The sequence below is a fragment of the Pipistrellus hanaki genome (assembly GCF_964339955.1).
Source record: "Pipistrellus hanaki genome assembly, chromosome: 15".
In the NCBI taxonomy this organism is placed as follows: Eukaryota; Metazoa; Chordata; class Mammalia; order Chiroptera; family Vespertilionidae; genus Pipistrellus; species Pipistrellus hanaki.
Window position 1 is genome coordinate 46,308,595 of NC_140517.1, and position 21,495 is coordinate 46,330,089.

At 64.6% G+C, this 21,495-nt stretch overlaps 2 protein-coding genes across 4 annotated transcripts; one reads left to right on the forward strand and one right to left on the reverse strand.

Annotated features, from left to right (window-relative positions):
* Nucleotides 1–1,096: 1,096 nt before the first annotated feature.
* RRAS (RAS related) lies at nucleotides 1,097–5,518 on the reverse strand. The gene is made up of 6 exons (XM_084906261.1): nucleotides 5,321–5,518; nucleotides 3,223–3,310; nucleotides 2,987–3,089; nucleotides 2,615–2,723; nucleotides 1,499–1,617; nucleotides 1,097–1,415 (listed from the first exon to the last, which is right to left on the reverse strand). The coding sequence occupies exons 1-6, from the start codon at nucleotides 5,471–5,473 to the stop codon at nucleotides 1,331–1,333; spliced, it is 657 nt and encodes a 218-aa protein (XP_084762387.1). The 5' UTR covers nucleotides 5,474–5,518; the 3' UTR covers nucleotides 1,097–1,330.
* Nucleotides 5,519–7,092: 1,574 nt separating this feature from the next.
* On the forward strand, nucleotides 7,093–20,837 carry SCAF1 (SR-related CTD associated factor 1). Of its 3 annotated transcripts, XM_084905802.1 has the most exons (12): nucleotides 7,192–7,218; nucleotides 7,523–7,614; nucleotides 9,826–9,939; nucleotides 10,169–10,226; nucleotides 10,826–10,920; nucleotides 11,204–11,304; nucleotides 11,385–11,500; nucleotides 14,630–17,371; nucleotides 17,746–17,828; nucleotides 18,045–18,263; nucleotides 20,044–20,172; nucleotides 20,411–20,837. In XM_084905802.1, the coding sequence occupies exons 3-12, from the start codon at nucleotides 9,832–9,834 to the stop codon at nucleotides 20,606–20,608; spliced, it is 3,849 nt and encodes a 1,282-aa protein (XP_084761928.1). In that variant the 5' UTR covers nucleotides 7,192–7,218; nucleotides 7,523–7,614; nucleotides 9,826–9,831; the 3' UTR covers nucleotides 20,609–20,837. The 3 variants fall into 3 exon arrangements, with proteins under 3 accessions (XP_084761930.1, XP_084761928.1, XP_084761929.1); XM_084905804.1 differs by lacking the exon at nucleotides 7,523–7,614 and having other exon boundaries at nucleotides 7,093–7,218; XM_084905803.1 differs by lacking the exon at nucleotides 7,192–7,218 and having other exon boundaries at nucleotides 7,544–7,672.
* The last annotated feature ends 658 nt before the right edge of the window (nucleotides 20,838–21,495 follow it).

Here is a 21,495-nt window from a genome sequence, read left to right on the forward strand (position 1 = left end):
GGGGACAGCTCTTCGGGGGGAGGTCAAAGCTCAGGCCTGGGGACAGGTGGGAGGAGGGGGTTCTGGCTGGTGTGTTGAGGGTTGGGGTTCCCAGACGCCTGTCCGGTGGGCTTGGGGGATGGGTGAGGGGTGGTCTCCAGCCTTCTAGGGCAGCCAATGGAGCGTGGAATGGGGGGGTCCTGGGTTGAATGTTGGGGAGTCAAAGGTTTCCTAGCAACTTGTGTCTGGTGGCCTTGCGATACCCCACACTTCTGCCCCTCCCAGGAGAGAGGCCCAGATGGGTGTGTCCACACCAGCCCAGTTGGGAACATTCTGGAACTGAGAACTTGCCAGCTGGCTGCTCGGACACCAATCCGTCCACCTGTCCCTTTCTCCTCCGGCCAGAAGCCCTTTCAAACATCCATCGGAGGTGGGAGGGGGTGGGTGGGGTGTGTGGTGGTTGCTGCCAGGCTCCAAAGTCTGGAACTTTCTAGAACACCCATGGACCTCTCTGCGGTGGTGGGAATCTGCCTGTTTGCCTTGGGGTGGCCGCCAGCCCCGTGGGAAGAAGGAATTGGGCTCTTGAAAGAAGGCCAGTGTGACAGGACAGGCCCCTGCCCTTGTCCCCGCCAAGTAGCTGTTGGTTGGAGCATCGTGCAGACCCATCTGGGTTGTGGGTTCGATCCCCGTCAGGGCACAGGCAGGAGGCGGGTGGGTGGGACAACGGGTCCGAATTTCTCTCCCTCCCCCTCTCTGGGATCATTGGGGGGGAAAATAACAGTCACGTGTAGCTTCTGGCTACCCTATTGAACGGGGTCGTTGTAGAATGTTCCAGGGGGAAAAAATTCTTTTTCCAACGTTAAACCTCATCCCAACAAATGCCCACCGACACAGAAAAGGGTGGCATGGCCTGTTGAAGGGCATTGGGGTCCAGACACCTGGCTCACCTTGTTCTCAATGGCCCCTGCCCCCACCCTCCCCGGGTTCTAGATCCCATGGTTCTAGGTGGGCGTGGGCCGAGGCGTGTGTGTGTGTGTGTGTGTGTGTGTGTGTGTGTGTACGCGCCCTGAGGTCACCGGCCTCCTCTAGCCCTTTCCCCTGCCACACAAGCACTTCCTGACGTTGGCAGTGACCTTTATTTCTCCGGGGCGGGGTTTTATACAGCAGTGACCGGGCTGGATGCCCGGGGGCCCCTCGCCCCCACGGGGCATGGGTGGGGGGCGGAAGCGTTGGCAGAGGCACGCGGTGGCAGTGGCCGCAGGGCCGGGGTCGTGGCGGGGTGGGGGGTGTAGTGTAGCCTGGGAGACCCAGGAGGGGGGGGGCGGCTGGTCCCTGGGGCTCGCGGGTTCCCCTACAGGAGGACGCAGGGGCAGCCCCTGGCCTTCTTCCGGGGGGCGCTGGGCGGGCTGGGCGGGAGCTCCTGCTCCTGGTACTTCCTGTGTGGAGAGGCCGGTGAGGCTGGGCCCCGGGGGGGCTGGGGACAGATAATGGGGGGGTGCGGGGGGGGGGTACCACGCACCGGACAGCCCGAACCAGCTGCTCGAAGGCCTCGTCCACGTTGAGACGCAGTTTGGCCGACGCCTCGAAATAGGCGACGTGGTGGGAGGCGCTGAAGGTGTTGGCTTCAGATCGGGGCACCTGGGGGGTAGGGGGGGAGACACAGGAGAGACTCAGGTCCCTGCACCAGGACGGGGCAGAAGGCGGACACACTGCGCTGGAATGGGGCGGGGAGGGGTCACACACGGTGCGCTGGGGGCTCAAGTGGAAAGTTCCAGAGATCCTGTGGGGGACACGGAGGGGGCTCGGTGCCCTCTGAGGAGGGGAGAGCCTGGCCCGCAGAGACGTGTGCCCTCCAGCAAGTGAGGGGACAGTCCGTGGGGCAGAGAAGGGCGTGTTCCCAGCAGAGGCCAAGCTGCCAAGGCTGGAAATCCCCCCGAGGCTCTCTCTGAAGATGCGCTCTGCAGGCAATGCCATGGCAGAGGGAAGTGGTGGGAGCAGAGAAAGGAAGGGCGGAGACCCCCCTGGTGGGCACCCCAGGGCCAATGGGGAGCCACGGAGGGCTGGGGGCAGGGGAGGGGCAGCGGGACCCAGTGGGAGGTGGACCAGAAGGGAGACAAGAGAGGCTGGTGCAGCCCTGGCCAGTTCGGCTCAGTGGATAGAGCATCGGCCTGTAGACCGAAGGGTCCCTGGTTCTATTCCTGCCAAGGGCACATGCCCAGGTTGCAGGCTTGATCCCCGTAGGGGGTGTGCAAAAGGCACCCAACCAATGATTCTCCCTCATCATTGATGTTTCTATCTCTCCCTCTCCCTGCCTCCCTGAAATCAATAAAGATATTATATAATTTATTTAAGAAATAGAAAGAAAAAAAAAAGGCTGGTGCAAAAAGGTCCCGGTGGGAACAAGAGCTGGGGGTGCAGCAGAGTCAGGGCTTGGGGACCTGGGGACCAGCCACCTCTCCTGGGAACACCTGGGGGGCAAAGCCGGGGACTCAGGCTTGGGGGGGGGCAGCACATCTAGTGAGGGGCGTGGCCGCGGAGGGGGCCGGATCCCACAAGCCAGAGGATGCTGAGGTGAGGAGGGACAGGAGGTGCCCCCACCCCCGGGCTGAGACGGAGACCCCCGGGCGTCTGGGACCTGGCGCTGCGCTTCCAGGTCGGCCTTGTTCCCGACCAACACGATGGGGAAGTCGTCTCGGTCCTTGACGCGCAGGATCTGCGTGAAGAGCTTGCTCACCTCGTTGAAACTGCAGAGGAAGCCCGGAGGGGTGCGGTCCAGCTGTTCAACCCCGCCCCCAGGATTGGCCCCGCCCCCTGGATTGGCCCTGACCCTGACTTAGCTCCGCCCATCTTAGCCCCGCCCCCAAGCTAACCCCCCTGGCTCAGCTCCGCCCGTCTTAGCCCCGCCCCAAAGCTAAGCCCCACCCCTGGCTCAGCCCCACCCTCAGGATTGGCCCTGTCCCCGGCTCGGCCCCGCCCCCGGGCTCGGCCACCTCCCCGCTCCCCTCACCTCTGCCGGTCGTTAATGGCAAACACCAGCAGGAACCCGTGCCCGGCGCGCATGTACTGCTCCCGCATGGCGCCAAACTCCTCCTGGCCCGCGGTGTCCAGGACTGCAGCGACGGGAGAGGGCCGCCATGTGGACAAGGCTCCCCTGGCCATCCCCAGGCACCTAGGCCCCGCATCCCGCCCCCCACCCCCGCCGCCCCCCACCCTCATCCCCCATCCCCTCTCGGCCGCCCTCACTGTCCAGCCGGGCCGGGACGCCATCCACGGTGCAGATCTTGGTGTAGGAGTCCTCGATGGTGGGGTCGTAGTCGGAAACGAAGTAGGACTGGTTGGGGGTGGGGAGAGGACGCGGTTACCCCACTGCCCCAGCGGGGAGGACACAGCTCTGCCCCTTGGGGCCCGCCTTCCCTGTCCCCGCTCCCTGGATCTCGGTCCCCCCTGTCTCTTGGGCTCCATCTTCCTCTTCCTGGCTGTCTGCGCCTCCCTCTGCCGCCCCCAGTCCCCCTGTCTCCGAGGCTCCCCCGCGCTTGTCTCTCTCTCTCTGGCATCAAGCACGGCTCCCACATCCTGGCGACCTCCTGGCTGTGTGGCATGGGACCAATCACTTCCCCTCTCTGAGCCTGTTTCCTCATTTAGAAAAAGGAGGGTAAAAATAGCCCCACATGGAGTCAGTGTCTGTGAGACTCAGGGGAAGTCCACTTCACGTCTGGCATTGGCCACACTGCCTGCACACACACAGTAGGTGCTCAGTTATTAGGGGCCTTGTTGTCCAGGATTCTGCCTGTCTGTATCTGTCCCTCCTCCTCCTCCTCCTCCTCCTCCTCCTCCTCCTCCTCCTCCTCCTCCTCCTGGGGCGGCTCTCAGTGTCTCCTCCCAGGGGAAGGTCTGGGTTCCAATCCAACTTTGGATAAACTGCCCCTCCTTCAGGCCGGGCCCCTCCCTTCCTGCCTGGGTCCCGCCTGGCTCCAGCCAGGCTTCTGAGCAGCTTGGGTCTGCCCCTGGGATCAGGGGCCCAGGGCTGGGGGGCTTTTCTCTGCACCGGCCAGGGCTCCCGTCCAGGCACTGGGTGGGGGGGGGGGAGGCGGGTCTCTTAAGGGGTCTGGGCCCAGGGGCCTCTGCAGTGTCTTCTCAGGAGCAACACCTTTCTAGGGTTTCTCTGAGGCAGGAGGGATGTTTCCCTTGGGAATGGGGTGGAGTTTTCCTTTCCAGCGAGAAGGGGTGACCTGGCAGCTGGGGGTCTCAGGGCTGCACCCTGTCTGCTGGGGGTGGTGCTCGGTGAGGGCTCGTCCTGGAAGGAGGGTGCGGGGACCGGGCCCTGGGGGATTAGGAGGGTGTGTTTAGCGCACCTCCCGAGAAGCTCAGGGGAGAGAACTGGGAGAGGGAAAGCCGGAAGATAATTTGGGCACATTGGGGAGTTTGTACTAAAATAGAAGTGCCTGTCTGGAATCTTAAGGACCCCGACATGCATTTATGAGGTCAGAGACACTCCTCAGGAATAGCTATTTCTGGGGGTGTCAAGAATGGGGGGGGGGCTTCTACCATGGAGACTATTTGGGGAGGGAGGTAGCCAGCGTTTCTGAGAGAGGGAGTCTTGAATGGAAAAATTCAAGAGGAGTAATTGGTTTTCCTCAGGGGAAGAGGGGGGGGGGGTCTGGGTCTCCCGGGATGTGGGAGCCCCAGGATTTGGGGTCTTCGAGTTCTCTGGAATGACCAAGGGGCACAGGGACCTTTTAGAACTTTCTTGGGTCTGAGGGCATTTCTCTTAGAACTGGGGGGTCCCAGATGGGACCCGGGGCCCATGTCTGGGCATCATGTCTAGATTCTGGGGGAGGTGCCTGGACGGACCAAGCATCCAGACTGGGGGCACCTCCAGGGCTTTGTGCACAGGGTCCCCCCAGCGGGCTCTGGCTCTCAGAGGGGAAGCTGAGGTCTGGGATTTGGGGGAGACGGGGCTCAGGGTGAGAGGAAGTGGCATCTACACCGGTGGGGGCACAGGAAAGGACTTAGGGTCTGGATGGGGCCACTTAGGGGTTTAACGTGCTCCCAGGAGGTGCTCAGGGTCAGGTCAACAGGGAAAGGGGAGCCCCGGGCCATGGGGGAGGGGTGGGGAGTCTCAGGACGTGAGTGGAGAAGGAAGATCCCTCAGGTAAGAGGGTGAACGTCCTGGGGGGCCCTGAGTCACATTCTCAGGGGGGAGTTTTAAGATTAGAGGGCCTCCTAAGAGGGTCTCCGGGATGGATCCAGAGGAAATCGGGGTCTCAGGGATCCTCCCCCAAGGGCTATGTTCTTGGTCCCCGGGGGGACCCCCACCCCCCGAAGTGAGGTCCCCCACTACCTGGATGAACTGGATGGTCAGCGCACTCTTGCCCACGCCGCCGCCGCCCACGACCACCAGCTTGTGTGTCTCGCTGGGTGGGGGGTCCCCGGGGCCCGGCCCCCCGCCCCGGGGCCGCCCCCGCCCCGTCGCGGACGCCGCCCCGCTGCTCATGTCGCGTCCGCTGCCGCCGCCGCCGCTACAGCCTGGGGGGAGCCGGGCGGGGCCTTGGAGGTGGGGCTATGCTAATGATCCACTGCATAATCATGAGCGTCAGCGAAAAGGACACAGACTCGGTACACTTAAGGGGGAGGTAAGGCGAGGTAAGAGGAGGGGCTATGCTAATAGCGATCGGGGAACGACGTCCCCCGTGAAGGGGAATTCCTAGAGGGGCGGGGCTATGCTAATGAGGGAAAGAGTGCTGCGCTCACGGAGGGCGCGGCGCCACGCGCTCGGGGCTGGAGGGCCGCCTGGGGGCGGGGCTATGCTAATGAAGCTCGCGTTCTCTGGGCTCACGGGTGGGAAGGCTCGTTCTGGGCGGGGCTATGCAAATCAGGAGCTCGGTGAAGCTGCGTCTCAGGGCGCCCTCCTCCCCGGGGCCTCGTTCTAGGGGGCGGGGCCGGCGGCTCCCGCGCGGCCGTATATAGGCGCGCTCCAAGGAAGGAGCCGGTCCTGGGGGGAAGCTCCACCTCCGTCCTGGGGTCCCGGCCAAACTTCCGACCCGGGCGGGCGTCCGGGCTGCCTCTCGCAGTCTCCGCCCGCTCAGGGACCCAGGCTTCCGGTTCCCGCTGTCCCAACCAAGCGGAAGGCAGACTGGGAGGGGAGCTGGGGCCCTGGAGGAGGACAGCCCGAGTAACGGGACAGGGAGGGGCCGTGAGATCACTGCATTCCTAATCCATGAGCCAGCTCGCCCAAGCCCGGACGCCTGGGTCAGGAAGGGCCTCTAGAGCCAGGATTTCTGGGTCTTTGAAGGAGGAAAAAGCTGACGGTCCAGACCCCTGGGCCCCTAGGAGAGAATGGGGTTCGAGGTCTGGCATTCCTGTATCCCGGGGAGGAAGGATCTGGGGGTCTTTATTATTAGGACTACCCATGTCCCGTAAAGGAGGAAGCTGAGGGCCCGGACTTGTGTCCAGGAGTTGGAGGGGCTGGGGGTCCGGAATTCTTAATCCCGCGGGAATTGAGGTGGGGAACCAGAACCCATGTTCGTGTAAGGTACCAGCCTGAGGCCAGGAATGGTCTGAGTGCCCAACTCCTGGATCTAAGGAAGGAGGAAGGCTCGGACTCCTGAGTCGCAGGGAGGAGCAGGGAAATGGGAACCCGAAATCCTCTGCCGAGAGAGACGAATAGGAATTTGGACTTTACTATCCTAAATAAGGAGGCTGGAGGGCCGGCCTTCTTGGTTCTAAATTTAGAGGGGACTAGGGGATCGAGATTCTGGGCTCCCCAGAATGTGGGCGGGGCAGTTTGCAGTCAATCCAACTTTTTTTTTTCTTTTTTTTTTTTTGGCTGCACTTCCCGAACTACAATTCCCTTGCGTCTGTCGGGCTACAAGCTCCTTTAAGTCACTTCCTGCTCCTCGGGCTTTCCGCGCGCGCAGGGCATTGTGGGACTACCTCGCGGGCTACCGCAGCCCCGCCTACTTCACCTCTCACCCCCATGCTGTCCCCGCGTGACGGAGGCGACGCGCGGACTACGCCTCCCGGCGTGCGTCGCGCGCACCCCCTGCCCCAGGTGCCCCGTTGGCTGTTGGGAAACTGAGTCCGGAGCCTTCCCACCAGCCTTCAGGGCACCGTGCACGGTACTTGAAGTCCCGGCAAGCTCGGCGGCGCTTGAGCTCCGCCCCTCTCCTCCTCCGCTCGCGAACCTCCCCAGCCCGCCCCGCCCCGCGCCGGGGCCGGAGCCGCAGCCCGAGCGGCGGGGTAAGATGGCGGCGGCGGTCCGGGCCGCGGGGCTCGGGCCTTTCGGGGTGGGCGGGGCGGAGTCGGGTCGCGGGTAGCCCTGCGGTCCTCCCCACACGCCGCGGGGCCTGAAGGACTTCGCGGGGCGGCCTCCGGCTGGGCAGCGGAGGCGGAGGCTGGCGCCGAACCGGGGGCCTCCTCCAGGCCCCGGGACGCGTCTGTGGGTGCCGAGGGCATCTGCGGGGCGTCCCCGTGAGAACTGGGGGCGTCCGCAGGGCCTGGGCCGGGCCTGGCGCCTGCCCTCCATCATGGGTCTTTTCCGTAGGCGCTGTGGATCGCCTTTATGGGCTGACCGGAGGCTGGGGTCTGTTCGGAGGGTTCTGGGGCCATCTTGAGATCTGGAGATCTGTCCCAGAGGTGAGGGAGGTGTGCAAGAGCCGGGGCGTATCTGCAGAGCCATCGCTGTAGCTCTGGGGTACGTCGATCGGGGCTGCGAGGTGTCTGCAGGGGCCGACCTGAGGTTGCCACTCACCTACCCGGGTCTGGGGCCATCGAGCCGGCCTGAAGGAGCCGATCCTGGGTTAGGAAGTCATTCAGGGGTGGGATGTGCCCCCCCAAGGGAGGGAGGCGAGTATTGAGTTGTGCTGCAAGGCCTGGATGGGTCTCCATCGTCTGGGGAGTGTCTGATCGGAGTGACAGGAGGCTGTGGGCAGCTAGAAGGACCTGGAACCCGCTCGGTGGTGGCTCTGAGTGTGCCTGCAAGAGTGCAGTCTCCGTGCCTGGAGCAGATGCGAATGCCTTTGGGGCCAGATAATCAGATGGGGAATAAGACAAAAGGAGAGTACTGGGAAATATGCGGAACTCAAACGTACTTGCACTTTAGAAGGTAATTCGGATGGAAAATGTCTTGAAAGTCTGTATGGCCTTGGGGGCCAGAGAGTCAGAATTCGCCCACGTGAGTCTGACGAAGCCCGTAGGATCACCCAGCTCTCCGTGCAGCGCTTTTCAAACCCTTGACCTTGGTCTACAGTAAGAAATACATTTTCTCCTTGCGACCCCCAGGACCTACTGACATATATATTGAACCATAGACCCACGTCCCACTGGTATTTCCACTTAGTTCTTGCAACCTGAAGAATCTTCTGCTGTGTTCTACCGAATTGCTTTCTGTGACGAGCTGTGTGTGAAGCACTTACACCGCTCTCAGTGGGAACCACTCACTGATCTAGGGACCTAGCAACATCTGCGGAGCCTTTTCAAGTAAAAAAAAATTTTTTTAAGGAGCCACTGGTATTGTGTCTGCAGAGCTTGGGGCATGCGTGAATGGGCAAGGGAGTGTCTTCATACGGAGGTTTTGGGGTCGGTGTGTCTGTCTGTAGCCTGCAGATCTACAAGAAGCTTCTGTGGATCACTGACACCTGTGCTTCCCCCTGGTGCTGGAGAGAAGCTCCAGGGCTGGGACCTGCCCTCAGAGCTGGGAAACTGGCCTCAGGGCCTTTGCAGGGCGTGTGTCCATGGGGAGTGAGGGAAGGAGCCCCAGGCTCTTAGGGAGCTGGGAGGCTGCGAGGGAAAGCTTTCAAAAAGCTTGAAAAATGCCCATCCTTCCCTGGCTCAGTGGTTGAGCTTTGACCTATGAACCAGGAGGTCATAGTTCAATTCCTGGTGACGGCACATGCCCGGGTTGCGGGCTGGATCCCCAGTGTGGGGCGTGCTGGAGGCAGCAGATCAATGATTCTCTCTCATCGATGTTTCTCTCTCTCCCTCACTTTGAAATCAATTAAAAAAAAAATAGCAGTGTTGAAAATCTGGTAGGAGGGAGAGCGGGACAGAGGTCTTTGTAGGTGTGCAGGGGAGAAAGGGGGTGTGGGGGAAGCCCGGCCCCCAGAAGCTAATAATGAAAATTATCATTATTGGTACTCTGTGCTGAGCACTGGGCTGAGCTGACTCTGTGGCAGAAGCGGCTCTTTTCAGTTCTCACCGCCGTCCTCTGAGGAGGACACTCTGATTGCACCGCGTACTGAGTGCGGGGTTAGGGGTTCGAAGCTCTCTAGGGACTGGGGCTGGGTATGGCTGCGGAGAAGCGGGTCTGACAGCTGGAGGGGAGCCCACAGCTGGCACACTCCTGTTTTCTGAAGCCTCACTCAGCCGCAGCTGAAGGATGGCCTTTCGGCTCTGCGTCATCTAAGCATTCCTGTGACATCACCAAGGCGGCAGCCATGCCTCCGTGCAGCGGGCAGACAGGCCAGAGGCGATGTCCGGGGTGTGTGTGTGTGTGTGTGTGTGTGTGTGTGTGTGTGTCTGGTGGGCAGCAGGCCCTTCTAACGTCAGTGTTTTCGTTTCAAAAGTGGCACCCGGTTCCATGTTATATACGTCACAGTTCCATGTCATGTATGTAAACGGTTTTGGGTGATGCTTAGGAAGTTGCGTTGTGCGGAGGTGCCCTCGGCACTCCCTCATGTTAGGAACGGTGCAGGCGCGAGGCTGTGAGCACGCCACCGGGAACCACAGCTCAGCAGAGGGAATTCTGGGCGTGGGACTGGATGCCTGTGTGCGCACACCCATCGCACCGCCCCCCTGGCCCCCGCCCCGCCCCGCAGCCTGCTCTCCACACTCCCCCCCCCCCCTCAGGTGACCATGGAGGAGGAAGATGAGCCTCGAGGGAAGACAGAGGAGTCGGGCGAGGAGAGGGGCGATGGCCCGCCCGACCGAGACCCCGCGCGCTCTCCCTCCGCCTTCATCCTGGTGAGGCCTGTGCCCCGCGGCCGAGGAGGGAGGGGCTGGGAGGCGGGGAGGACCCGTGGGCCCAGCGGGAGGGGGCCCGGGGCCCAGGCTCCCGGCACCTCTGAGGGGTCTGAGTCTGGTTGTAGGGTGTCCAGAATGCCCCTCTCCCGGGAGCAGCCTCGGGAGCATTTGCACCAGCCCCCTGACCGCCGCCCTTTCTCTCCACCTCTCCACCCCATCTCTCCCGCAGCGGGCCATCCAGCAGGCCGTGGGCACCTCCCTGCAGGGGGACCTGGCGAACGACAAAGGTAGGCTGGGTTCTGGCTCCTCTTTGGCTCCCTGCCCCACCTCTGCATCCCTGACCCCGATCTCATCCACGGGCTTTCCTGAGACCTCCTGGTGCCGCCCTTGGGCTGGCAAAGGAGCTGAAGATGAGTCTGCCTTGGAGGGGTCCATAGGCATGGTCAGGAGGTGGCCTGTGGTACCCGAGCGGGCAGGAGGCCCAGCTAAGCTAATGGAGGAACCTGTCCAGGAGGGCTTCCTGGAGGAGGTGGCATGTTAGAGCTGTCTGGTGAGGGAGACAGCCTGAGAGGCAGCAGCAGGCGCATGGCACAGGGCTGCGCCGCAGGCCTGATCTGTGTTTCCGAGGGGCTGGCGGGCAGGGGGTGGGAGGGGCGGCCATAGAAGTTTGCGGGGACCAGGACAGAGCTGGCTCCAGTGCCGAGCTGCCCTGGCTGGGTTTTGTCCCGAGGGCAGCTGGGAGGACGAGTGGGTGAGAGTTGGAGGCCCAGAGGGTGTTGGGGAAGTGGCAGGTGGAGGTTGGGAGAGGAGGGTGGGCTTCTCTGTCCTCTGCCCCCCAAGTCCCTGCTACCAGTCCCTGTCCCAGTGCCCACGGTGTCTCCCGCAGACGGCTCCAGGTGCCATGGCCTCCGCTGGAGGCGCTGCCGGAGCCCTCGCTCGGAGTCCCGCTCCCAGGAGTCCGGGGGACCGGACACGGCTGCTGTGAGTAAGGAGGGGCGGGGAGACGGGCCGGGCCTGGATCCCTGAGACGGGGAGGTGGGATGGGGATCCAGCCTCCTGGTGTGGGTGCTGGTCAGGGGCCATGTTGGAGGGTATGGGGTCAGGCCTTGGGGACAGTCAGGATGAGGGAATCGGTTGAGCCCATATGTTTCCTTGAAGGGGGCGGGGTCTCCGTTGTCTGGGTCCTGAGAGGGCGGGGGCTGGGGGGAGGGATCTGCGGTCCTCCCCGGATCAGGGTGAGGGCGGAGCTGTCCTCCCGCCCCAGGTGTTGGACATGGCCGCTGACAGCTTCCTGGCGGGCTTGGTGAGCGTCCTGGACCCCCCCGACACCTGGGTGCCCAGCCAGCTGGACCTGCAGCCTGGCGAGTGAGTAGCGGGCGGCGGAGTGGCAGAGGCCTCGGCCGGGAGCCGGGAGCACCCCGCTCACTCGCTCCTCCGTCTTGCAGAAGCGAGGACATGCTGGAGCTGGTGGCCGAGGTCCGCATCGGGGACCGGGACCCCGTCCCGCTGCCGGTGCCCAGCCTGCTGCCTCGTCTCAGGGCCTGGAGGACGGGCAAAACGGGTACGTGTGCCGGGGCGGGCTGGGCAGGCGCCGGCCGCCGCTGTGTGCGTCAGGGGCAGTCACGACGATGGTTCCGGTTAGACAGAATCCTTAGGGTGCGTTTCCCCTGTGGCACCCGAATGAAGGCTGCAGTGCGCCACCCGGGCCCCACCTCTCCGTGAGCTGCACGGGGTGTGTCTCCCCAGCAGGGGGCACTCTCACATCTCCGTCCTCCAGAGGAGAGGCTGAGGGGAATCACTTGTTCAGGGCGGCACAGCCCGTTGTCTGGGTGGTCCTGAGCCCCAGCCCAGGTGTGTCCGGGCGGAAGGCCCGCCGTGTTGGCGTCTGTGCCGCGCGCTCACCCACGTGACAGTCTGCCCAGCACCGCGGAGGAGCACGGGTTCTCAAACCGGAGCAGGCAGCAGGATCCCCAGGGGAATTCCTTTTTAAAAAAAATATATTTTTATTGATTTCAAAGAGGAAGGGAGGAGAGAGAGAGAGAAACATCAATGATAAGAGGAAATCATTGATCGGCTGCCTCCTGCACGCCCCACACTGGGGATGGAGCCACAGCCGGGGCATGTGCCCTGACAGGTTCGTAGGTCAGTGCCTAACCACTGAGCCACACCGGCTGGGCACCAGGAGGACTTCCTGATGCGCAGGTCGCTGGGCCTGTCCTCAGGTTTCCGATTGGCAGGTCTGGGGTGGGGCTCGGGAATTCCCGTTTCTAACCCTGGTGATGCTGCTGCCGGACCCCGGACCCCGTAGAGACCTGGGTTAGGCCTCACTTTGGCATGGACCTGCGTATTTGGGGAGGGTAGAGAGGACAGGAAGAGGAAGGTGAAGCAGAGGGTGAGCTGCGAGCCGCTGCGGCTCAGGCACTCTGAGCCGGTTCATGGTTTCCTTGTCCTTTTTTTAAGCTGCAGTTTGGCTTGTCTGTTAGATTCTGGGTCATGGTGCCTAGGACCCACCACAGCCTTAGGGGCCCACAAAAGAAATGTCATTTCTTTTAAAATGAGAAGCCATAGAGGATAAGTAAACAAATGAGCGGGACCGTGTTCCAATAAAACTTTATATACAAAAACAGATGGTGGGCCGGACGTGGCTCCTGGCCTTAAGTAAAATAGATGTGTGGAGGACCTAGAAGTTGGCTTCAGGGCTTATGTTTTATTTCCTCATTCCAGTGTTCTTTTGGTCTTCATTTGGAAAATACTAAGAACGTAGGGAGGCCGAAACCGGTTTGGCTCAGTGGATAGAGCGTCGGCCTGCGGACTGGAGGGTCCCGGGTTCTATTCCAGTCAAGGGCATGTGCCTTGGTTGCGGGCACATCCCCAGTAGGGGGTGTGCAGGAGGCAGCTGATCGATGATTCTCATTGATGTTTCTAACTCCCTGACCTTCTCCCTTCCTCTCTGTAAAAAATCAAGAAAATATATATTTAAAAAAAGTAGATGCCTGTGCTTCCAGACCACTCCGTCTAGACTTATATATTTTTTTATCATTTTGGATATATTTAGATGTTGTCACTTGGCTTATTGCAGGGTTTTATTTTATTTTTATTTCAGAGAAGAAGGGAGAGGGAGAGAGAGAAACATCAGTGATGAGAGAGAATCATTGATTAGCTGCCTCCTGCACTCCACACTGGGGATCGCCTGTGCCCTTGGCCGGGAATGGAACTGTGACCTCCTGGTTCATAGATTGATGCTTAACCACTGAGCCACACCGGCCGGCTGGTCCATAGACTGTTTCACACTTCAGGTTGTGATAATAACCAGGCTCATAGGCGCTCACGCTCACTGAGTCCTCCCAATGCCAGGCAGTTTGGTTCCGTGCAGTTTGGTTCCGTGCAGTTTGGTTCCGTGCAGCTGTTCATGTGTCCTCTCAGACCTGGGGGTCTGGATGCTCCCATCATCATCCTCTCCTGCTTTCTTCTTTTTTTCCTCTCTCTTTATTTTTAAAATATATTTCTGTTGATTTCAGAGAGGAAGGGAGAGGAAGAGAGAGAGAGAAACCTCAATGTTGAGAGAATCATGGATTGGCTGCCTCCTGTTCGCCCTCCGCTGGCGATGGAGCCTGCCACCTGGACATGTGCTCTTGAGGGGAATTGAACCTGGGACCCTGCTTGGTTTTACTCCAGCGCCCTCCGCAGCTGGCAGACTGTGTGCTTGGCATGTTGGTATTTCTCTCCCCACTTGCATGTGAGCTCCTCGAAGGCAGGGGTTTTTGTCTGTTTTGTTCTTCATTCTATTCCTGGTGCCCCGATCAGCGCCTGGCACAAATAGGTGGTGGCGGGTAAAAGGACTGACTGAATGCACAAACCTTGCTGATGAGGAAACTGAGGCAGGCAGGGACGGCTGGAGCCTGGGATCCAGATCGGGAGGTGGCTCCGGAGCTGCCCTCGACCCTGTGCTTCCGGCACCATCCTCGTGGCGTGCTGGCGTCCTTGCCTCGGCGGGTCCTTGCAGCTCCATGTGGCTGGCGGGGTCCCGTGGACGCCGACGTGTGTCTGAGGCCTGGGGCAGGGCCTGTGGCCCTGAGATGTGCTCAGAGTGTGGGCGGGTGGCTTAGGAAAGGATGACGGTCATCCTGTCCCCGCTGGGTGTGTCTCTACGTCCTGAGCAGATGTAGCCCCTGGAGTGGGGGCATTGCACAGGGAGGGCTGGAGCGGAGACTCAGGGGCCGGGGCTCCCGGGCCCCGCCCCTCCCTGGCCCCGCCCTCCCTGGCTCCGCAGCGGGCCTGAGCCTGGCTGAGCAGGCGGTCTGAGGTTCGAATCCAGCCCTCCCCCCAAGCCCGCGCCCTCTGAGTGACATGCCTGGCCTCAGCGGTCAGGGTGGTCTTGGGGGGCCAGTGTCCGTCTCAGGAGGGAGTGCAGGCTGGGGGCCACACTGACCAGGTTTGCACCCTGACTCCTCCCCGCTGTGTGTCCCTGGGGAAGCTCCCGCAGCTCTGTGCCTCAGTTTCCTCCTGGGGCACGGTATCTGGTGTAGCGTTGTTAGGAGCTGACACATGGGAAGCACTGGGGCAGGACCTGTAGGCGCCAGGAGAGCCGAGTGCGGGCGAGGGCGTGGAGGGCTGCTGGCCATCCCGGGGTGGGGGTCCTGGAGGCAGGACCCGCCCCTGACCACAGCTCTGTCTCCCCGTTCCTTTGCAGTTTCTCCTCAGTCTCATTCTCAACCCGCCCGTGCCCGCCACCTCCTCACCCTGGGCACTGGGGACGGGGGCCCTGCCCCACCCCCTGCCCCCTCCTCTGCGTCCTCCTCGCCTTCTCCTTCCCCCTCCTCCTCTTCCCCTTCCCCCCCGCCCCCACCGCCGCCCCCAGCCCCCCCGGCCCAGCCCGCCCCTCGGTTCGACATCTACGACCCCTTCCACCCCACCGACGAGGCCTACTCCCCGCCGCCTGCACCGGAGCAGAAGTACGATCCCTTTGAGCCCACCGGCTCCAACCCCAGCTCCTCCGCCGGCACCCCCTCGCCCGAGGAGGAGGAAGAGGAGGAGGAGGAGGAGGAGGAAGAGGAGGAGGAAGGCCTGTCCCAGAGCATCAGCCGCATCTCCGAGACGCTGGCGGGCATCTACGATGACAACAGCCTGAGCCAGGACTTCCCAGGTGACGAGAGCCCCCGGCAGGACCCGCAGCCCGCGCAGCCCACCGCGGCCGCGGGCACGCCGCCCCAGGCGGACTCCACCCGCGCGGACGGGGCCACCCGCCGCCGCGTCTTCGTCGTGGGCGCCGAGGCGGAGGCCTGTCGGGAAGGCAAGGTCTCCGTGGAGGTGGTGACGGCCGGCGGGGCCGCCCCGCCGCCCCCGCTGCCGCCGGCCGACTCGGAGATCGAGGAGGGCGAGATCGTGCAGCCGGAGGAGGAGGCCAGGATGGCGCTGCCCCTCTTCCGGGCCGGCCGGGCCGCCCGCCCGCCGCCCGCCGCCCCGGCCCCCGCCGCCCAGCCCCCCGCCCCGCCGCCCGCCGCCCGCGCCCCGGAGGGGGACGACTTCCTGTCGCTGCACGCCGAGTCGGACGGCGAGGGCGCCCTGCAGGTGGACCTGGGGGAGCCGGCGCCCGCGCAGCCCCCCGCGGACGCCCGCTGGGGCGGCCTGGACCTCCGCCGCAAGATCCTCACGCAGCGGCGGGAGCGCTACCGCCAGCGCTCGCCCTCCCCGGGCCCCGCCGCCGCCGGCCCGCCCGCCCGCAAGAAGTCCCGGCGGGAGCGCAAGCGCAGCCCCGAGGCCAAGGAGCCCGCCGCCGCCGCCGCGCCCGCCGCGCCCGCCTCCCCCTGGGACTCCAAGAAGCACCGCTCCCGCGACCGCAAGCCCGGCTCCGGCTCCCACGCCGCCGCCCGCCGCCGCTCCCGCTCCCGCTCCCGCTCCCGCTCCGCCCGCCGCCGCTCCCGCAGCCCCGACCGCCGCCGCGGGGGCGGCCGCCGCTCCCGCTCCCGGGACAAGCGGCGGCGCCGGCGGCGCTCGGCCTCCCCGCCGCCGGCCGCCTCGTCCTCCTCGTCCTCCCGGCGCGAGCGGCACCGGGGCAAGCACCGCGAGGGCGGCGGCAAGAAGAAGAAGAAGCGGTCCCGGTCCCGCGGCGAGAAGCGCTCCGGGGACGGCGACAAGGGCGCGGCGCCCGCCCCACCGCCGCCGGGCGCCGCCTCGCTGGGCGCGGAGCGCGACCGCCGCCGCGGCGCCGTGCCGCCCTCCATCCAGGACCTCACGGACCACGACCTCTTCGCCATCAAGCGGACCATCACGGTGGGCCGGCCCGACAAGCCCGACCCCCGCGGCCCGTCGCCCGCGCCCGCCGCATCGCCCAAGCGCGAGGTGCTGTACGACTCGGAGGGGCTGAGCGCTGAGGAGCGCGGCCGCGGCGACAAGGACCGGCGCCGCTCCGGGGCCTCCTCCCGGGAGAAGGCGTCGCGGCGGAAGGCGCCGGACGCGGGGGACCGGGACCGGGACCGGGACCGGGACAGGTCGTCCAAGAAGGCCCGGCTCCCCAAGGAGGCCGCGCCCTCCGCGGGGCCCCCGCCCAAGCCGCCGGTCAGCAGCGGCTCGGGGTCCTCGTCGTCCTCCTCGTGCTCCTCCTCCCGGAAGGTGAAGCTGCAGTCCAAGGTGGCGGTGCTGATCCGGGAGGGCGTCAGCAGCACCACGCCCGCCAAGGAGGCCGCGCCCGCCGGCCTGGGCTCCATCGGGGTCAAGTTCAGCCGCGACCGCGAGAGCCGCTCCCCCTTCCTCAAGCCCGAGGAGCGGGCGCCCGCCGAGGTGGCCAAGGCGGCTCCCGGCAGCGCCAAGCCCAAAAAGGCCAAGGTCAAGGCCAAGGCCGGGGCCAAGAAGGCCAAGGGGACCAAGGGGAAGACCAAGCCATCCAAGACCAGGAAGAAGGTGCGCGGCGCGGGCAGCGGCGGCCCCGGGGGGCCCGGGACCCTGAAGAAGTCCAAGGCCGACAGCTGCAGCCAGGCCGCCGGAGCCAAGGGGGCCGAGGAGACTTCCTGGTCTGGGGAGGAGCGAGCGGCCAAGGCCCCCAGCACCCCGCCCCCCAAGGCCGCCCCGCCGCCCCCCGCCCTCACTCCGGACTCCCAGACTGTGGACAGCAGCTGCAAGACTCCTGAGGTCTCCTTCTTGCCCGAAGAGGCCGCTGAGGAGCCTGGGGTCCGAGGTGGGGCGGAGGAGGAGGAGGAGGAGGAAGAAGAGGAGGAGGAGGAGGAAGAGGAGGAGGAGCAACAGCCTGCCACCACCACGGCCACCAGCACGGCCGCCCCCGCCCCGAGCACGGCCCCTAGCGCGGGATCCACAGCCGGCGACTCGGGGGCCGAGGACGGGCCGGCTCCCCGTGCCTCTCAGCTGCCCACGCTGCCCCCGCCCCTGCCCTGGAACCTGCCCGCTGGGGTGGACTGCACCACCAGCGGCGTGCTGGCCTGTGAGTGTGCCCCGGGCCCGGCCGGGGCTGTGGGGTGGGCAGGAAGGGTCAGGAGAGGACGCCATCTGGGGACAGCCTCGGAGGCAGAGGAGGCCCTGGAAAGGGTGGGTATGCAGGCACCTGGACGGGGGCCGCAGGAGGGCGAGGGCCCGTCCAGGGGGCCTCTCGGAGTTCGGGTGTGATGGGCAAGGTGGCCAGCTCCTTGAGTGGCAAGAACGTGGGGAGTGTGGAGGGGGTTTCAGCGGCCGAGGCCCCCTTAGTTCTGAGCCTGTCCAGGGGGCCCAGCGGGTGGCCGTGGGCGGAGAGGTGAGATTCACTGTCTCATCTCCTGTCAACCCCGGACCTCCCTGTCCTCGCCTCTCCGCCTCCTGCAGTGACTGCACTTCTCTTCAAGATGGAAGAAGCCAACCTGGCGAGCCGAGCAAAGGCCCAGGAGCTGATCCAGGCCACCAACCAGGTGGGCTCCCCAGGGGAAGCCCCCAGCCCCTTCTCTTGTCCCCTGCCTTGGGTTAGGAGAGGAACTACAACTCCCAGCAGGCCTTGGGGCAAGATATTGGCCAGAAGTGGAGCTTGTTACCCTTGGGGTTGTTGGGAAATCAGGGTGGAAATCATAGGGGTACATGCTTCCTCTTTCCCTCCACTGCCCTTTGTTCATCCTCCAACTCTTCCACAGATCCTCAGCCACCGAAAGCCACCCTCCAGCCTGGGGGTGACACCAGCTCCCGTGCCCCCCTCTCTGGGCCTGCCCCCTGGCCCCTCCAGCTACCTGCTCCCTGGCAGCCTTCCCCTCGGGGGCTGCAGCTCTACCCCCCCCACCCCCACGGGGCTGGCTGCTGCGTCTGACAAGAGGGAGGGCAGCAGCAGCTCCGAGGGACGAGGGGACACCGACAAGGTGAGCTGGGACCGGGCGAGGCGGGGGGACGGGGACGGTTTTGCAGGGAGCAGCAGCAGACACTGAGGTGCAGGGGCCCGGAGAGAATGGCAGAGGTGCTGCCAGCAGAGGGGGCCGTAGGTTTAAAAAAAACTGAAGTTGTTCAGTTGTAAGGATCTGAACTGTCACTCTGATGGATGAATGGGGGCTGGGCAGGTTTTAAAAAAATGATTTGTGCATATATATGGGGAGAGAGGGACAGTCAAGACAGACAGATGAGGACATAAACATACACTCATACCATCACATGGGCCAGCGGACAAGTCCGACCCCGAGGCCTTGTGAAGGTCCAGCAGCCTCTCGCTGGCCGAGGCGGTGCCCGTCCTCAGCACACTCCGTGCTCAGTGCCGGGGAGCGTGACCCCGTGGGCAGCGCCGTGTGAGGGCCGGTGCAGGCCCGGCTCTGCGGGCCGCTGTGCTCCCAGCACCGGGCCTGCGGGACCGGACAGCGTGGCCCGAGGACTGGCCGCTCCCTCTGTGCCCGGAGGCTGCTCTGGTCCGCTCGCTGCCTGTGGTCTCCACTTGCCGCCTCTGAGGTGGCTGTGGGAACAGCCCGCCCCCCCCTCTTTAGAAACCCACTTCCTGTGGGCTGGGGGGCCGGAGGACTGACCCCGGGGGCCGGTGGCTCTCCCAGCAGTGGCGCTGCCCGCGCGGCCAGCGGTTCCGCAGACAGTTTGCATCTTCTCTCCCGAGATGCTGGCCCTGACGTCTGGGTGTCCTGCCCTTGCCAGACTCAGTTTACCCTTCCCGTCTTCCCTCAGCCCTGGCCCAGGAGGGCGGCCTCCCAGGGTTGGTGTTTCGGGGACTGTGCCTTGTGCAGACCGCCTCTGGCCTGAATGTGTGCTCCTGCTGGAGGTGTCCTATTCGTTGGTTTTTAAAACTTTTTTTTTTTAATATATATATTTTATTGATTTTGTACAGAGAGGCAGGGAGAGAGATAGAGAGTTAGAAACATCGATGAGAGAGAGTCATCGATCAGCTGCCTCTTGCACACCCCCCACTGGGGACGTGCCCGCAACCAAGGTACATGCCCTTGACCGGAATCGAACCCGGGTCCCTTCAGTCCCCAAGCCGACGCTCTATCCATTGAGCCAAACCGGTCTCGGCCTATCCGTCGGTTTTTGCAAAGATCCCACTTGAGGTTGCAGCAGGGGTTGGGTCTCTCAGCTGCTCCTGTCCTGTCCCCACCTCAGAGCTCCCCCTGGCTGGTTCCTTGCTGTGGCCTCTGTGTCCCCACCCCCTCCCGCCCCCTCATGAGTCCTGTCCGCTTTTACAAGGGGTTTGGTCCCTCGTCCAGGCCTCGGGCGGTACAGCAGGATTCTAGCATCTCCCCCCATGCCCTCCCCTCCCCTCCCCTCCTAACCAGCCCTGGGCCCCCAGCACCCCTTCGCCCGCTGTCCCCTCAGCGGCCAGGGCAGTCCGTGAAGCCCACGCCGGAAGCCCGCCATGCTTTGCTGCTGCGCTCAGAGGGTCCCATAGAGTCTGTGAACACAGTCCTGCTTGGCTCACGTCCTGTCTCTGCACTAGACTGAACTCTGTGAGGGCAGGGGCGCGTGTCCTGGCGTGGCCACCCGGGCCGGCCAGCGTGCGGCCTGGAGGACGCGCTCAGGGACTCCGAGGCCCAGCCTGTGGTCCTGGGGCCTCAGACGGGGTGCACAGCAGCCCGGGAGGCTGGGGGGCCGGCGGGTGCAGGCGGGTCCCCCGGAGCTCACCTGCCTCTGTTCCCTCCGCTGCCCGGCCAGTACCTGAAGAAGCTGCACACGCAGGAGCGGGCGGTGGAGGAGGTGAAGCTGGCCATCAAGCCGTACTACCAGAAGAAGGACATCACCAAGGAGGAGTACAAGGACATCCTGAGGAAGGCCGTGCACAAGGTGGCCGGAGGGGCGGCACGCGGGGTGACGCAGGCAGAGGAGGGCAGGCGGGCGGGGGCTGGGGCGGGGGCTCGGTCCGGAAGGCGAGGGGGCGGCAGGATCTCACACCCTCCGGGCCCCCCCGCCCCCCGGCAGCGGGGTGAGGAGGGACTGCCATCCTGGCCCCGGGCACACAGCCGGCCGTCCCGGTGGGCGGGCCGGGGCGCTGGCAGTGATGGCGGCTGCCCCTCGCCCCCAGATCTGCCACAGCAAAAGTGGGGAGATCAACCCGGTGAAGGTGAGCAACTTGGTGCGTGCCTACGTCCAGCGCTACCGCTACTTCCGCAAGCACGGCCGCAAGCCCGGGGACCCCCCCGGCCCCCCGCGGCCGCCCAAGGAGCCGGGGCCCCCGGACAAGGGCGGCCCCGGCCTGGGCCTGCCCCTGCCCCCGCTCTGAGACCCCAGCCCACTCCTTCCTCCGCCTCTTCGGAATTCTGGACGTATTTATGGCTCCGCCTCTCCGCCCCCTCCCCCGTCAGCGGGACGATTGGGAGAGGGTTGCCGTGGGGACGAGGAGAGCCCCCTGCCCCGCCCTGTGCCCACCTTCCTGGTCCCCAGCCTGGCCCATCGCCTCTCCCCTCTTCATGCCCCTCCCCCAGTTTCATTAAAGATTTCATGAAATGTTACCTTCGAGCCCCGCAATTTTAGCCCTCCCCCCCCCCCCCCCCCCCGAGTCTAATTTGGGGAGGGGTCAGGGAGCGTGGCCCAAGTCTGAGGGCGGCTCAGGGAGGCCAGGCTGTGTGGCTTGGCTAGTACCGTCCCCTCTCTGGGCCTCAGTTTCCTTAGCTGTGAAGTGGGTGCTGTGAGGATTAAGGGGGACCCAGGCAGTGAGCATGCGGACCCCTCCGGTGCCCGGAAGCTGCTGCTGAGGGTGGGGTGACGGCACGCAGGGCCCAGGCCCCGGCCGGGCTCCCAGCTCGGGGCACCTGGGCGCTCCCTGTCGGCGTGGATGTGCCGTCCCCCATGGGGGGCTTGTGTTTTACCCGTCCTATGAGGAGGGGCGATGGAATCCACCTCCTGAGATCAGAGGGAAACTGAGGCACAGGAAGTGCCACGTGGGAGCAGTGCTGGCCTCGCTCCGTGCTGTGGCCCAGAACGCAGCCGCGGCTGCTCCGGTGGTGGGCTCGGCTCCTTTACCGCTGCCCGTCCCAGCCCCGTGCGGAGGACGGGCTGGCAGGAGCTGGAGGGACCAGGCCCCCGACTGCACACCGGGCCTCGACCCCGGCTGTTCCCAGGTGAGGGGGATCCGGAGGCAGCCTGGCCTCCCTCGGAGGGGAGCGGCTT